Source organism: Crocodylus siamensis, chromosome 5, assembly GCF_052110815.1.
Source record: "Crocodylus siamensis isolate JL-2025a chromosome 5, ASM5211081v1, whole genome shotgun sequence".
Classification (NCBI taxonomy): Eukaryota; Metazoa; Chordata; order Crocodylia; family Crocodylidae; genus Crocodylus; species Crocodylus siamensis.
This window is the reverse complement of record NC_143399.1, coordinates 32,719,808-32,733,614: the sequence shown is the minus strand read 5'-3', so window position 1 is coordinate 32,733,614 and position 13,807 is coordinate 32,719,808. Positions and strand designations below refer to the sequence as shown.

General features: G+C 45.0%; 1 protein-coding gene and 1 non-coding gene across 2 annotated transcripts; both read right to left on the bottom strand.

The window, feature by feature from the left end:
- Window positions 1-1,583: 1,583 nt before the first annotated feature.
- RPL5 (ribosomal protein L5) lies at window positions 1,584-11,440 on the bottom strand. Its single transcript, XM_090047692.1, has 8 exons — window positions 11,066-11,440; window positions 10,188-10,257; window positions 9,982-10,097; window positions 6,659-6,793; window positions 5,903-6,105; window positions 4,177-4,354; window positions 2,811-2,899; window positions 1,584-1,743 (listed from the first exon to the last, which is right to left on the bottom strand). Exons 1-8 carry the CDS (start codon window positions 11,423-11,425, stop codon window positions 1,644-1,646), a joined length of 1,251 nt encoding a protein of 416 aa, XP_089903818.1. The 5' UTR covers window positions 11,426-11,440; the 3' UTR covers window positions 1,584-1,643.
- LOC149863687 (small nucleolar RNA SNORD21) lies at window positions 4,569-4,664 on the bottom strand. The gene has a single exon (XR_016442801.1). It is a non-coding gene; the product is annotated as a small nucleolar RNA SNORD21 (small nucleolar RNA).
- Window positions 11,441-13,807: the final 2,367 nt, after the last annotated feature.

Below are 13,807 nucleotides of genomic sequence, written 5' to 3'. Positions count from 1 at the left end.
TTTCTTCCAATTGCAACCTCTGTGACTTCTAAGAGTAAAGCTTACCCCATATAAAGCAGGGTGATTTCCACAGGAGAATTCTGGATATAGAGGTACCATGGAGCTGCTGAGACATGGTAAAGTCCTGCCCCATGTCAAGGACTTAAGGTAAAAAGTCCTTCATTCCTCCAAATCCTCAACTGCCTCCTCTTCACTTGGATATCTTACATTCTGGGCTTTTTTTTTTTTTTTTTTTTATGGGAGCTAGCCAACTAAATATTCTTTACAAATCTAGTCTTTTATTTTGTGTGCAACTTTTTGTGGGGGTGGCTGTAGGACAGGGGAGGGATGAAAATGCATTTAAAGCTTTTTTGTTGTTGTCATTCAGTGCTATGTCCAACATTTCTTAAATTAATATTAGTACTTGCCTTCAAAAAAGAAACTACTTTATTAAGGTACAAAATAAATGCTCTCTTGTCCATACCTGTGGTGTGGGAGTATTAATACACTTCGTTAGTTTGTCTCTATTCAATTATTGTTCAACTTTGTAGTTTGTTTGAATATGGTCGTCTTCCTTTTATAGCTTCAGAAGTCTAATGGATCACCTAGAATTGACTGTACTTAAAAGATATCATTATTGTTCCATTGTGGCTGGAACGTTAACAGACATTGTATATTAATAACCAACTCGGACCCCTTGAAACTCTATGCATTTTCTCTAAAACTTTAAAATAATTCTAAGTTACAGTACAAGTTTTAATGAATTGAAATATCAAGTAAAAATATTCTAGAAACGCATATTAGAGTTTTAGTAATGGTCGTCTTTAAACTCTCCAGTAAGATACTCAAGACTTAAAAATTATCAGATCAGGTTTCGTTTTATGGTGGAAAACCCCCAGAAAACTTAGAATTACTGATATTATGGTAGCTTAGGACAACCCTTGGACCAGCTGTTGCTACAGGTCTCCCTGCCTTTCAGAGGCAGCCTGGTTAACATTCTTCTATGCTGTTTTAAACTCCTGTTTTTTAGCCCATGCACATGCTGCAATTTTCCCCAAAGTAGGGCATTTAAATTGTAGACTCCTTTGCCACTTTAACAATTCTTTGCCAACATAGCAACAACTAGTATTCAATACTTTTAAAGCAGGGTCTTGTTTAGTTTTCCCTACAATGAATACTTTATAGTTCTTCTACGTGCTCAAATGTGTAACCCCTATGGACTGCTACTAGAGGAAAAGGTGACACCTAATAGCAAACAAACTTATTTCAAGACATGAAAATTTGTACATGGATTAGGACTGGAAGCACCAATATGCATGACTTGAATCATGTTTTACCTTGCTCAATATTTGACTAAATTTTAGCAAGTTTCTCTATACACTATACAGAAGCTGTGTGTATTTGTATCTTACAATAGTAGCCCCACTATGGAATTTTAGTTGTGCGCACTCTTATGGGCACATGTGTAGACAGACATTTACTGCATAGCTAATTAGTCAATGGTGAAGTAAACTTCTCGTGTTGACATACCCAGTTTTGACCAAGTTAAACGTTGGTTTCCTGAAAAGGTTTAAAAGAATTGCTAATGAGCCAATACTACATAGTTAGCTTCTTCAATAAATTTATTTTCTCCTGAAGACTTGATAGAAAATTGTGGAAGCATCTTAGCTATCAGCTGCATGCTCCTGGGCCCTGAGGAAGCTTGCCTTCTTCTGAGCAACGCGATCTTTCTTTTGCGCAAGAGACATCTTAGGACGGTTCCACCTGCAATACAAACATACATTATAAATATCTGTGGTAAGTTAGGATAAAAAGGCATCTTTTCTTCTTGAAAGAAGAGAGAGAGAGACAGTCATATGAAATAATTAGTCAGTGCAGGAAGGAGTATTGGACAACACTTTAATATTAGTTAAAGCAATGGATTAGTTGTCCTATACCAACAAGAAATTTGATTTTTGGAATCTGTGGTGTTAGCCTCAGACACAGGATAGTAGATTAAACAGCATAACAATTCCCAAGTTCCTGAATAATTCTTAGTACATGGAGGTATGGTACTTTGTCAGAACTCCCTTTTTTAAATCTCAAAAAAATAAATCAATCTACAACATCATTCAGAATCAAACCTTAGCACCTTTAGATCATATTTTACAGTACTATAGGACAGCAGTTCTCAACCTCTTTTGTGCCAGGAGCCACTTGTAAATATCAGTGGCTAGTCCTGGCCCACTGCCCTTCACTCTTGACCCATCATCTCAGGCCCAGCCCCCCCAGCGTGGTAGGGGTAGGCCCCCCGCTCCAAGTAGCCCTCTTGCAGGCTGGCAGTTCTAGCCTGCAAGGGAAAAGCCATGTTTTTCTCCTTTAAAAGGAGAATCTGTTTTTCATGTTTATTGATCCACTTTTAAATTTGTTTGTGACCCTGTCATGTATTCTTGCAACCCACTTTTGGGTTGCAACCCATGGGTTGAGAAATGCTGCTATAAAGAGACAAAGGCCTGGAAATAATTTTTCTAAGGCAACTTAACATCTTCAGTGGCCAAATGTGAAGACAAGCTAGTGCTCTTCCTCTATCATATCCATTCACCTGCTTTGTTCTGTCAAGATTTTTATTGGCTTCGCTGGATATTAAAACATTAGCATTTAAAGGCCAGACTCAGTCCAAGTTAGAAATTTCAACTCCTTGCATTATTATGCAGTTATTACACTTTGAAATCTGAAGTCTTTTTTGTTAATTTGACCCTTAATAGTAAGTGGCGTTCTAGTATACATCTTAAGAGTTAATGCACCAAGATCTTCTAAAACCCAGATTTAAATTCACATAAAAGAGATATTACCTCTTTTTCTTGACTTCTCTCTTCGGTTTCTTTTCATGAACTGGATTCTCCCGTATACCAGCGTGGGCTTTTTTATACATTTCTTCCATCTGCAAAAAAAAAAAAATACAATAACTGATTAAGTCAAACAATGACTGTATTTGATACAACTATTCTGCTTAGCAACATACCACTATTTAGTAAAGGAATTTTTACTGGACGTATAACTCTTGTGCTTCAGACTGGCAGGCCTTCAGTTACCAGCCTCTGGGCACCCTTTCTTTTTTTACTGGGAAGTTACCTGCACCAGGCTAAATCCATTACAATGCATGTCATTTTCTCAGCAAGAGAAACATCATCCCTCTTCTTTATATAGATATGGAACCAAAGCCAGGATATGAAATTAACTTAAATCAAGTTACAAGCCTATGGTGTGGGAAATTGAGTTTGGATGTTAGCCCATGCCAATCATCTTTCCTCTGGAGGACAGCCATGCTAGGTGTATTACATGTTTTAGCATTCTGCCTGAAGACTTTTTTGGCTTGAATTATTTAGCACATCCAAGCCTTAAAAACTTAAGAACGAAATATGTGCCACCGCTAGTTGTCCTGGTACATATCCCTGCATGCATGCTCTGGTGTATAGCACATTGCCTGAAGTGGTGTAGGGGAAACTGGGGCCAGCACCTAGGCTGGACCCAGCAGCCTTACTGGGGTCCTGGGGGCCTCCTGTGGCAGTGATCCAGACACAGCTCAGCTGGCAGCTGAAGTGGGCTTTGGCCACCCAGTCTCTGGTTTTGGGCAGTGGATGATGTAGCCATATGCACTGTGCCCCTACTGGTTTTTTGGGTGTAGTTTTTGTTGACACTGGGATCTCCTGGTGTCAAAAACCCAATGCACTGCAAGCTAACTGAACAGCTTTTGTGTGTGTGGTATGTGCAATCTGAGGTGCCACAAGCTGTACTTGCACGCACACTGATATAGTCCAGCAGGGCAAAGAGCCCAGCCTGCTTCTCACCCTGGGGCCCCCTGCAGCAAAACTGGGGCACTAACAACTGAACCAGCCTTGCAGGCCGAAACTCTGCTAACCATGGTGCAAGCCAGGCATAGGCAGCTTCAGTGACACGGTGGTGGCAGCAGAGCCTCTGACTACAGCCAAAGCTGCTGCAGCAGGGCACCTCACAACAACAGCCCATGTCCTGGTGAGAACCAGAGTGCAAGCAGCTCCAGCAGCATTACAGGCAGAAGTTCTGTTACTACAACCATAGCCCACTGAGCTGGGGATTTTGGCCTATCTCTGGCCACTGTAAAGGGGAGTCTGCCTACATGCTGCTCTCCTCACTGTGCCAGCTATGATTCTAATGGAGACTGAGGAAGCCGCATCTTACCGCGTCAGGTGTAACATTGTTCTTTATGTACTGGGAGAACTGTTTTTTATAAGCATCTTCATCTTCCTCCATCAGGTAGCGCATGTAATCTGCAACATTTTGGCCCATGATGTGCTTACGATGAACCTCTGCGTTGAATTCTTTGCTTTCCGAGTCATAGCCAGGGAAACGCTTGGTACTAGCAAACAGCAGTTAAAGGGGAGTAGTTACAACAAGCCACCTTGTCAGGGATGGTTTAAGAAATTCTTTTAAAATCCAGAAATTTTGTTGTACATGTTTTGGAAATAGGTAAGGGGATAGATGCAACATAACGCCCCCCCCCCCCTTCCAAACAGCTAGAAGATAAAGAATTTCAACTAATAAGTTGAAAAGCTAAGGAAATTTTATCTTCAGCTGCCATCAGTCCCGTCTTGAAACAATGACATACATCATACACAAACTGAGGACCAACTACAGCATGCTCAGTTGCTGGGGTATCATCATATAGCAGCCAGATTCAAAAACGAAGAGAATCTCGACAGCCCAATGAAGCAGTAACATTAAATCCCTTTCTGTTATCTCAGCTATTCTTTTGAAAGTTTTACAGTTAGTAGCAACTAACTAATAGCAAAAATAGATCATGCCATCAACTTAAGTCCTAGTCTCTAAATGAAAATTATAACTAAGGCACAGGTTGCCAGAACTTTTGCACAGCAATTTAAGGTACAAGCATAGCTGGATTACTCATATTCCATCTGAAGTTTTCACTAGCAGTTCCATAAGGTTCAGAAACACCCACTGGCTTTCCCATGCTCATTTCTCAGAATATAAAACCAGAGCAGTCAAAGAAATATTTACATACATGTAGCATCAAAGCAGTATCAATATAAATATTAAAAAGTGCTTTGCCTATTTAAATGCATTTATTTAGTCATAGCATATCTATGATACTCACAGTATCTGGAGTACTGTGTTCAGTTTTGGGCCATGCAGTACAAAACGGATGTGGACAAATCAGAGTCCAGTGGTGGTCAACAAAAATGGTGAGGGGGCTGGGGGACAGACTTATCAGAAAAGACTGGAGGAACTAGGCTTATTTAGTCTAGAGAGACAGAAACTTAATAGCAGCCTTCAACTACCGGGGGGGGGGGGCCTCAAAAAAGGATAGAGCTACGTTATTCTCAGTGGTGGCAGATGACAGAACAAGAAACAATGGTCTCAAGTTGCAGCAAGGAAAGTTTAGGTTAGATATTAAGAAGGATTTTCTCACTAGGAGGGTAGTAAAACACTGGAACAGGTTACCCAGAGAGGTGGTGGAAGCTCTGTCATTGGGGGTTTTCAAAACCCAGCTAGACAAAGCTCTGGCTGGGATGATCTAGTTGGGGCTGGTCCTGCTTTGAGCAGAGCGGTGGACTAGACCTCTTGAGGTCCATTCCAACCCCAAGTTTCTACGATTCTCTCTCAAGTGACCAACGATACTACTTTAAACTCCATAAAGTTTAAACCTTATTCTTCCCCCACCTCCTTCCACATCACAACTCCTTGGCTGCAATCAGAACAGCATCTCCAGAAAACCTAAAACAACTGAGATTAAAATCTAAATTGCCACAATAACACATTCATTCCACACCAATTTTAGCTAACCCCAGATGAAGGTAACAGTATATTAGGCTGCACATTAAGAAGTTAAGATCCATTTTTCCACAGTTCTCTTTTATGATTAACTTCTTATCCAAGACACAATTACCTATGAGGAATGGATAGACCACCATCCACTGCACCCTTTAGAGCACCAAAGACTTTGTTTCCAGTGGTAGTTCTTGCAAGCCCTGCATCCAGGTAGCATGTAAAGGCACCAGGCTGTCCATCCACACTTTCCACATTGTATTCATCACCAGTCACTTCAATTTGGCCTTCATAAACCTTATCAAGGCCAAATTTATTCAGAAGCTGCAACAGAAAGGAGTACAGAATGTGTTCTGAATTATTCTCCATATTTATTTATTTTAAAAGCAAGAACTGAATAGTTTAACAATGCAAAATAAAGTTACTATAGAAAGGCTGGCACTATGTTCTCTCTGTACAAAATCAGTGCACTTAAACTTAACCTATATTTACTCTCACAGCAACTACTGAACAAATCAGTACAAACAACACTCCACATTTTGGAGTTATCTGCATAAGTATGATTATGAGCGTTAAACATTTCATAGGCTGAGTTAGAAACTAAATGCATTCTGCATACACACTTCTAACTCTTAACTTGTATACTTCTATATGTACTCTCTTGCTGTCATGCCACTTATTTCCCCTTAAAAAAAAAAAAATCAGGGCCTCAAAACTAGATTGCTGGAATTGACCAAACAGGCATAACACCAACTATTTCAGGAGTCATTAAATCTAAAAGTTCAGGGTGTTAAGTCGATGCCAATACATGTTAATCAAGTCAAGAAATCTCTTAGAGAAGAACCAGCGATATGACATAGACATGGTATAAACATACCCTTCGTGCCAACAGCAAGCCTGTACAATAGGCTGCAGCATAATTGGTCAGGCCAACCTTCACACCATACTCTGGCAGCTCATGAGCATAAGCAGCACAGACAATCATGTCGCCTTCAATCCTGGCATATGCAATCTGACAATAAAACAAGCATTAGATTGCTCACATTGAAAGAAATGGTAATAAAAAGCTAAATGTATCGCTGTCATTTAAGGCTTCCATTCTTATCATCTCATCCCCTCCATCATTCACACTGCAAGTTGCATCCTTTCTGACCCCTGCATGTGAAGCTCTTATTGAAGTTAGCAAGAGTCCTGCATGTGAAGGTCTTGAAAATTTTGGTTACACATTTAGATCTCATTTCTTTATAGCTTCCCCCTTTTAAGCACACATTTCATAGACCTCAAGTTATAAAGAGCAAGCAATTCAGTCCTTTTGGATCACATTAAAGAAAGCAGTGATCCTCAACCAGGTTGGCATGAGGCACTACTCAGTATGAGCACTGTTAGGTATGCAAACACATGGTTCACAAAATAAACACAGAGATTTTGAACAGGAATCCATAGTCAAAAACATTCTGACCTGTTGTAGTCTCTCCACATTCTTTGCAACAGAAGAGTTGCTCTATTTTACTGTAGTCAAAAAAATAAGTGGAAAACTAAGAACTCGGATGTTCCATGTTTTGTGTCAAAAAAGGTTGAGAACTACTGCACTATAAGTTAAAGATAGCCAGTAAACGCTTAGCCTATTTAACCACTACTTCATATGGGGTGGCCCAAGAAACCGCCACCAGAGAATTTATGCAGATCAAAAGTGGAGAGGAAGGAGGATCTAAAATACAATGCACACTATTCTTTTCATGATAGGTCAAACATAATGTATTCCATAATTCCTAATTCTGTCACAATACTCTATTTCAGATTGCCTCAAAAGTCAACTGACAAACAGAGTGTGTTCTAAAGCCAAAGTGAAGACCATCATAAAATTGCAGAACCCACTGAAGAGATGTTGACAGCTGCCAAGTCACTTCAATCGTAGCTTCTTCCACCTGCCTTCAGTTATTGTTACATAAGCAAATTACTATAGCCAATTTGCTTAGTTCACTTATGGAATTTCTGAACACAAGGAAGAAGGTGAAAAAGCACAGGCATAGAGTTATTATTAAGTGTAGTTTGTGTTGTTTTTATACAGAAAAATAAACATTTTTTAAACAAGCATGAAGCTACAGGATAACTAACACACCTAACTAATGTTTCTTTTATCAAGACAAATTTCAAGTGTCTAGTATTCTCAAATGCTTTTCTTCAAACTTAGATTACTTATAGTCTTCAGCAAGAACAGAAAAAAAACAAACGTAACATTTCCTAGCACAACGTTTTCTGGCTGCACAGATTCAAAAAGCCAATTCGGGCAGAGTTCAAATTATTTTCCTTGATTTATAAAAACAACATTTTGGCCAAATCAAATATGAAGTTTAAGCCTGACAGTGCCACAAAGAGTTAAGGACAGGATTCGAATGGAGATTTGCTGAGTTATTGTGGGCTGGGTCAGCACAGTCCCTACCCCCAGCAATAGCTTGCCAAAACTCCCTAAGTGGCTCTGGCCTAGAGCCTGGCCCTGACCTTGTCAGTACCTGGCAATCCTGGCCCAGCCCCAGGGTCTCTGTGGAGACTGGCCCCAGATCTGCACAGGCAGGGCATGCTCAGGACAGGTGGATAGGAGGGGGCCAGGTGGGGAATGGCATCTGTGAGCACGATGGGCAGGTAAGGCCAAGATCACAAGGTGATGACAGCATAGAGCCAGGAGCAGCCAAGTCCCAGAGCAGAGCTGTGATCTGCTTCTAGCATACCTGTGAAACCAATGCCCACAGCTGAGACATGCAGGCAATGGACTATGGCTCTGTCCTGGGCCCTGGCCCTATGTTGTCACTACCCCAGCCACACTTTCAGATGCTACTCCCCACACACCCAGGCCCCCATTCCATCTGCCTGGATGAATGCACCTTATCCTGGGTCAGCTTCTGTAGAGACCCTGCCCACCACACTTTAGCAGTGGATGCAGGCTGGATAAGATTGGATCCTTGGGCAGCAGGGCTGATCCAGTGGTGGCAGCCAGAAGGAGCCACTGCCACTGGGGCTGCCAGGAAGTAGAGTTCGACTGCTGTGCTGCCCCAGCCTCGCTACACACTTGGGGCAGTGGGACCATTTACATATGCCATGGCCCAGGCTGTACCCCATGCCTGGGCCAGGCAAGGCCAAGTGACCTGCCACAGGCTGAATATAATCCCTTGTTTGGCCAGATCCAGGCTGTGCACTGTATTTTGCCCACCCCTGGCATAAATACTAAAATTCACCCTTACATCCTCACTCTCCAGTCTCATATTCCACAGAAGAGGCACCAAAAGGCATGTTTGGTTCTGAAGTCAGCATGGAAGTCAGGAATTAAAAACACCACTAAAAACCATACATAAAACTAAGTAGTTACAGGATCCAACAGGCCACATCTCGCTATCTTCTGTCAAGCAAAATGGCCCTCTTCACACAAAGCCCCTTTCTGAACTAGGGAATAACATCAGAAAATAAGAGAACCAGCTTTTTTCTCTTTCAGCACTGCAGAGCTGAAGTCCAGCAAGCCCCTTCAGCTACACCAGTATCACTGAAGTGGTACAACCTGCATAGACCCAGTCACACTGACAACGTATTCTCCAAACATAAACATGCTTTAAGGGATGCACAATTTTAGCAGTAAAAGTGACAATCCTTATAGATATGAATCATAGAATCAATGAGTGGGAAGGGACCTAGACAGGTCATCTAGTCCGACCCCCTGCCATGGGCAGGAAGGAGCACTGGGGGTGACAGGGGTCATAAGACCCCAGCCAGGTGCCTATCCAGTCTCCTCTTGAAGATTTCCAGGGCAGGTGAGAGCACTACCTCTCTGGGAAGCCTATTCCAGGCTCTGGCCACCCTTACCGTGAAGCAGTTCTTCCTAATATCTAACCTAAACCTATCCCCCTCAGCTTGTGGCCATTGTTCCTGGTGACCCCAAGGAGAGCCCTGGGTAAACAGACTTTCCCCGAATCCCTGCTGGTGGCCCCTGATAAGGTTGCAGGCAGCCACAAGATCCCCCCTCAGTCTCCTCTTGCGGAGACTGAAGAGATTCAGGTCCCTCAGCCTCTCCTCATAGGGTTGAAGTGAATACAAAACTGCTTAGATAAATCTATGAAAGAAAACAGCTGTTTTCCTCCTGCTGGTCAGCACTACTTAACTTTAGGAAAGTTAATGCCCAGAGCAGCACAGCCAAGCAAGCCAAGAAAACCTTACCTGGCAAATGATATCTCTGTTGGTGACACGCACTATCATCCTGTATTTAGGGGTGTTGTACTTGTTTTTATCTTGAATCACCAAACGCTTACGAGCATAATAGTCTGTCTTTCCCTCTGAAAAGAGAATAGTTTTAGCATTTAAGAAATACAGCATGTACACACCAATTTTGTTTACTTTAAAAGTGATGATGGCATTAACTATACCTCTCCTTCTCCTGAATTTCACTTGGTACCTCTTGAAATATGCCTTATTTTTCACAACTTTGACAAATCCCTGGAACAAACAACAGAAGCAGAGGTTATTAACGCAGCACCAAAAAGTCTGTCAATGCCCAGCCTGCAGTTTCATAAATGGGCACATGGGAGATGAAGAAGGGCTAAGCAGTTATACTGTGGCTGCATACAGCTACTTAGCACAGTGGCATTCATTCCTTCCAGGCCAACAGGAGCCCAGAGCAATAATACAGTACATACATCGCCATATTCACTGGCTAAATGCTCCCTACGTCTTCAAGGGCACGAGCCACCCATGCCTCTTTCTGTCGCCCCAGGATGGAGGCGTTCTCCAGTCATGCCACAACTCAACCCGCGGGGCCAGGACAAGCCCCCAGAGCTGCTGTCACGGCGCTGCAGGCTGCACTCCCGCCTCCCGCTTGGCCGAAACCGCGGCCGAAGCAGCGAGGGGAGCGGGGCTGGTACACGGGGCGTGGAGGTGGAGAAAAAACGGGCATCACGAAGCTCCCCGCCCGCAGCCCGGCTCGGCGGCTGCCACGCGGCCCGGCGCTGCCCCGCACCCGGGGAACATGGCGGAGCCGCCAGCCAAGAGGGACGAGGTGCAGCCAGGCCGCGAAGGGCCCGGCACCAAGGGGGAAGCAGCCCGGGGCCGCCGGGCAGGGAGGGGCCGAGGCGGCCGTGCAAGGGCCGGGCTGGGGGCGGCCATTAGGCCACGCTTGAAGCCGCCGCCGCCGGGCCCCGGCGCCGTCCCAATCCGCCTCCATCGGGCCGGCAGGGGCCGCGCGGCGGGCAGCAGCGGACGGCGGCGACTGGCCGAGTCCCCCCGTGCACCCGGGCCGCGCACTGACCATGCTGCTAGTTGCTGCTGCGTCTCGGCGTAAGCCCGAATCCCTCTGCACAGCGTCCTGAGCCGCAGCGCTGGGGAAAAGGCCGCGCCCACGGCGCAGGCGCAGCACGTACCCGGCCGGCGCGGTGGGGCGGGGCCGCAGCCAGGGCCCGCGGGAGGCGCTACTGCCCTCTGCAGGGTGGCGGGGGCGCGTGCCATTCGGGCCTACCCGCCTCTGCCTCCCCCCGCCGCCCACTCCCCCGCCACCACCCCGGCCGCAGCTGGGGCTGTCCGGGGAGTGAGGGTGAGTCCGTTTGTCTCTGCGGTCCTGAAGAGATGGGCGGCCCTGGGACGAGAGTGTGCCCGCTCTGTCCTCTGCCATGCACTTTGAGGGATCCTGGCTGTACGTGGGCCCGAATACGGGGGGAGTGTGGTGCACCCCCTTCTCCACACCTCACGTGCCTGGCTGTAGGCAGCTGCCTGCTCAACCTGCTGCTGTCTGCGGATCCCACGCGGAGGTGCGAACTCCCCCCACGCGCAGTTTCTAGCGCTACAACACTCCCATCTAGGTGGAGGTCTGGACTGCTCAGCACTTAAATCCTTTTTCTCGGAGGGAACTGTTGGAGTTTACAGTGTAGGAGCTGCTTTTATCTGCCCATTATGTAGTTCCATGTCCTACTTCCTCACTTTCCAAGAAAATTAATTTAGATTTAAATAACTGGACCTACTTCTCTGGGGTGTCTCACTGGACCACTCCAGAGCTTGCGGCATTATTGTTATCTTGGCCTTTTGTTTCTGATTGTTTCTCCAGCTGTGCCACTCATCAGGTGGGCTCAGGAAGCCTTCTGAGCTATGCACTGGGGCGGGCAACAAAGCTCCAGAGCAGAGCAGCTACTGGTGCCCAGGCAGAGAGCACCCTTCGATTTACAGCATTCTGCCTCCCAGCCGAAGAGGCAGCCCACGCACTACTGGGCAGGCTGGCTGAGTGGTTTTCTCTCTGACTCCTGTGCGATGGCCAGAGGGGGTCCAGCAGCCCCCAAATGGAAAAGAAAATATTGACTGCCCCCAAGAAGGTCCTTTTATCCAGCCAGCAGAGCCCAGTGAACAGCTGTGAACTCATGCTCTCCTGCATCTATCCAATGGGGCTGAGGTGATACGAGTGCTAAGGCACATGGTTGACAGCTTAGAGGTTGCAAGTTTGAGGTCATAGCAGAAGTGCTTATGCTGTGGCCCTGTCAGATTCCAATTAATGCGCAGATCTGCTAAATACCCTGTCATAACAAGGACACAGGAAGGAAGACAAGTCTCAATCCAAAGCCCAGGCCCAGAGTCACCACACCTGCAAACAGGTGTGCTCTTATGTGCTACGGCCCAAGGGGGCTGCCATAGCTCCCCTCCAAGAAGAACCCTCTGCCCAGCTAATAGAGTAGGGGCAGGCAAAATATGGCTTGCAGGCTGGATCTGGCCTGCCAAGGGATTTTGTCCGACCCACAGGTGCACCCCTGAAGGAGAATTATTTCCTGCCTGCTGCTCTGTATAGATATACAGTTTGGAGTTGCCAAGCAGTGAACCCCACACCCTGGCCTGCTCTGCCCCAGCTCCAAGGCAGATGGCACTGGAAAGAAGCAGCTTCTGTCCAGCAAGGCTTCTGCCCCCAGTGAGAGGTCCAGAAATAAAATGGCCCCTCCCAAGCGCCCTCTGCCCAGCCAACAGAGGCCAAAGGTAGCCATGAATGTAAGCTCTTTGGCCTTCCAGTCCAAGGCCCAGGCCCAGAGCCATCAAGCCTGCAGGTGGGTGGGCCATCTATTTAGGTGATAATGGCTCAAGAGGCTTCCCAGAGGCCCCCAAATTAAAAAAAAACAAAAAAACAACAACAACAACCCAGGCCAACCAGTTTTGCTTTGGCAAGCCTCTTGATTCCTGCACTCTGGTTTTTGGCTTTTTTGTGGACTTCAGCTTCAGATTTCCCTGGAGTTCTGTTTCCTGGCTCCTAACTCTGGTTTGGCTCTATTTTCACACTTTGCCCTGTCGTTTGCCCTTCAGATCCTGACCCTGAGCCATATACCAAAAGGGGCATCTGACCCCCCACAGATTCTGACCTTGGACTGTGTTGTGGACTCTACTTCTGGATTTACACATACTTCTACTTCTGGATTTACACACATACTTTGCTTTCAGCATATGCATAGTTTTGTTGAATTCTAGTGGATACTTGTTTGCATGGATACATAGTTTAATTGTTGTTTAGGACAACATTTAGCTCTACATAAGAGCAATTGCCAAAATTGTCTCCATATTTAAACATTTTTTAGATAGCAGATTTGCTCATCTAAAATTTTCTAGTACCATTACCTTCCCAAGACATGGCTTTTCTGAAGAAAATGTCAGCTAATTTAATTTACGTACAATTTTTACTCCACCTTTTGAAGAGACTCTTATAGAAAGTTCAGTATGATTTCACTGCATAGAAGAGAGTGAGGATGGAGGCAGTAGATTTTTGGCAAACTAGTTACACATCCACATGTTCAGAGAGAAAATAAGTACCCTGAGTTTGTTGCTAGTTTATTGTCTCTTTCAGAATGATCCAAATATTATCCATGTTTGTTGGAGTCTATTTACTTTTGTGAACCTAGGATCAGTCTCTTGAATACTTGGAAATGTTGCAGTACTCAATCTGGAATCTTCTGCAGTTTTCATGAGGTAAAAGACAATACGAAAAATAATACATTTGAGACAGGGAATTCATTTCAAAGAAACAACTGTA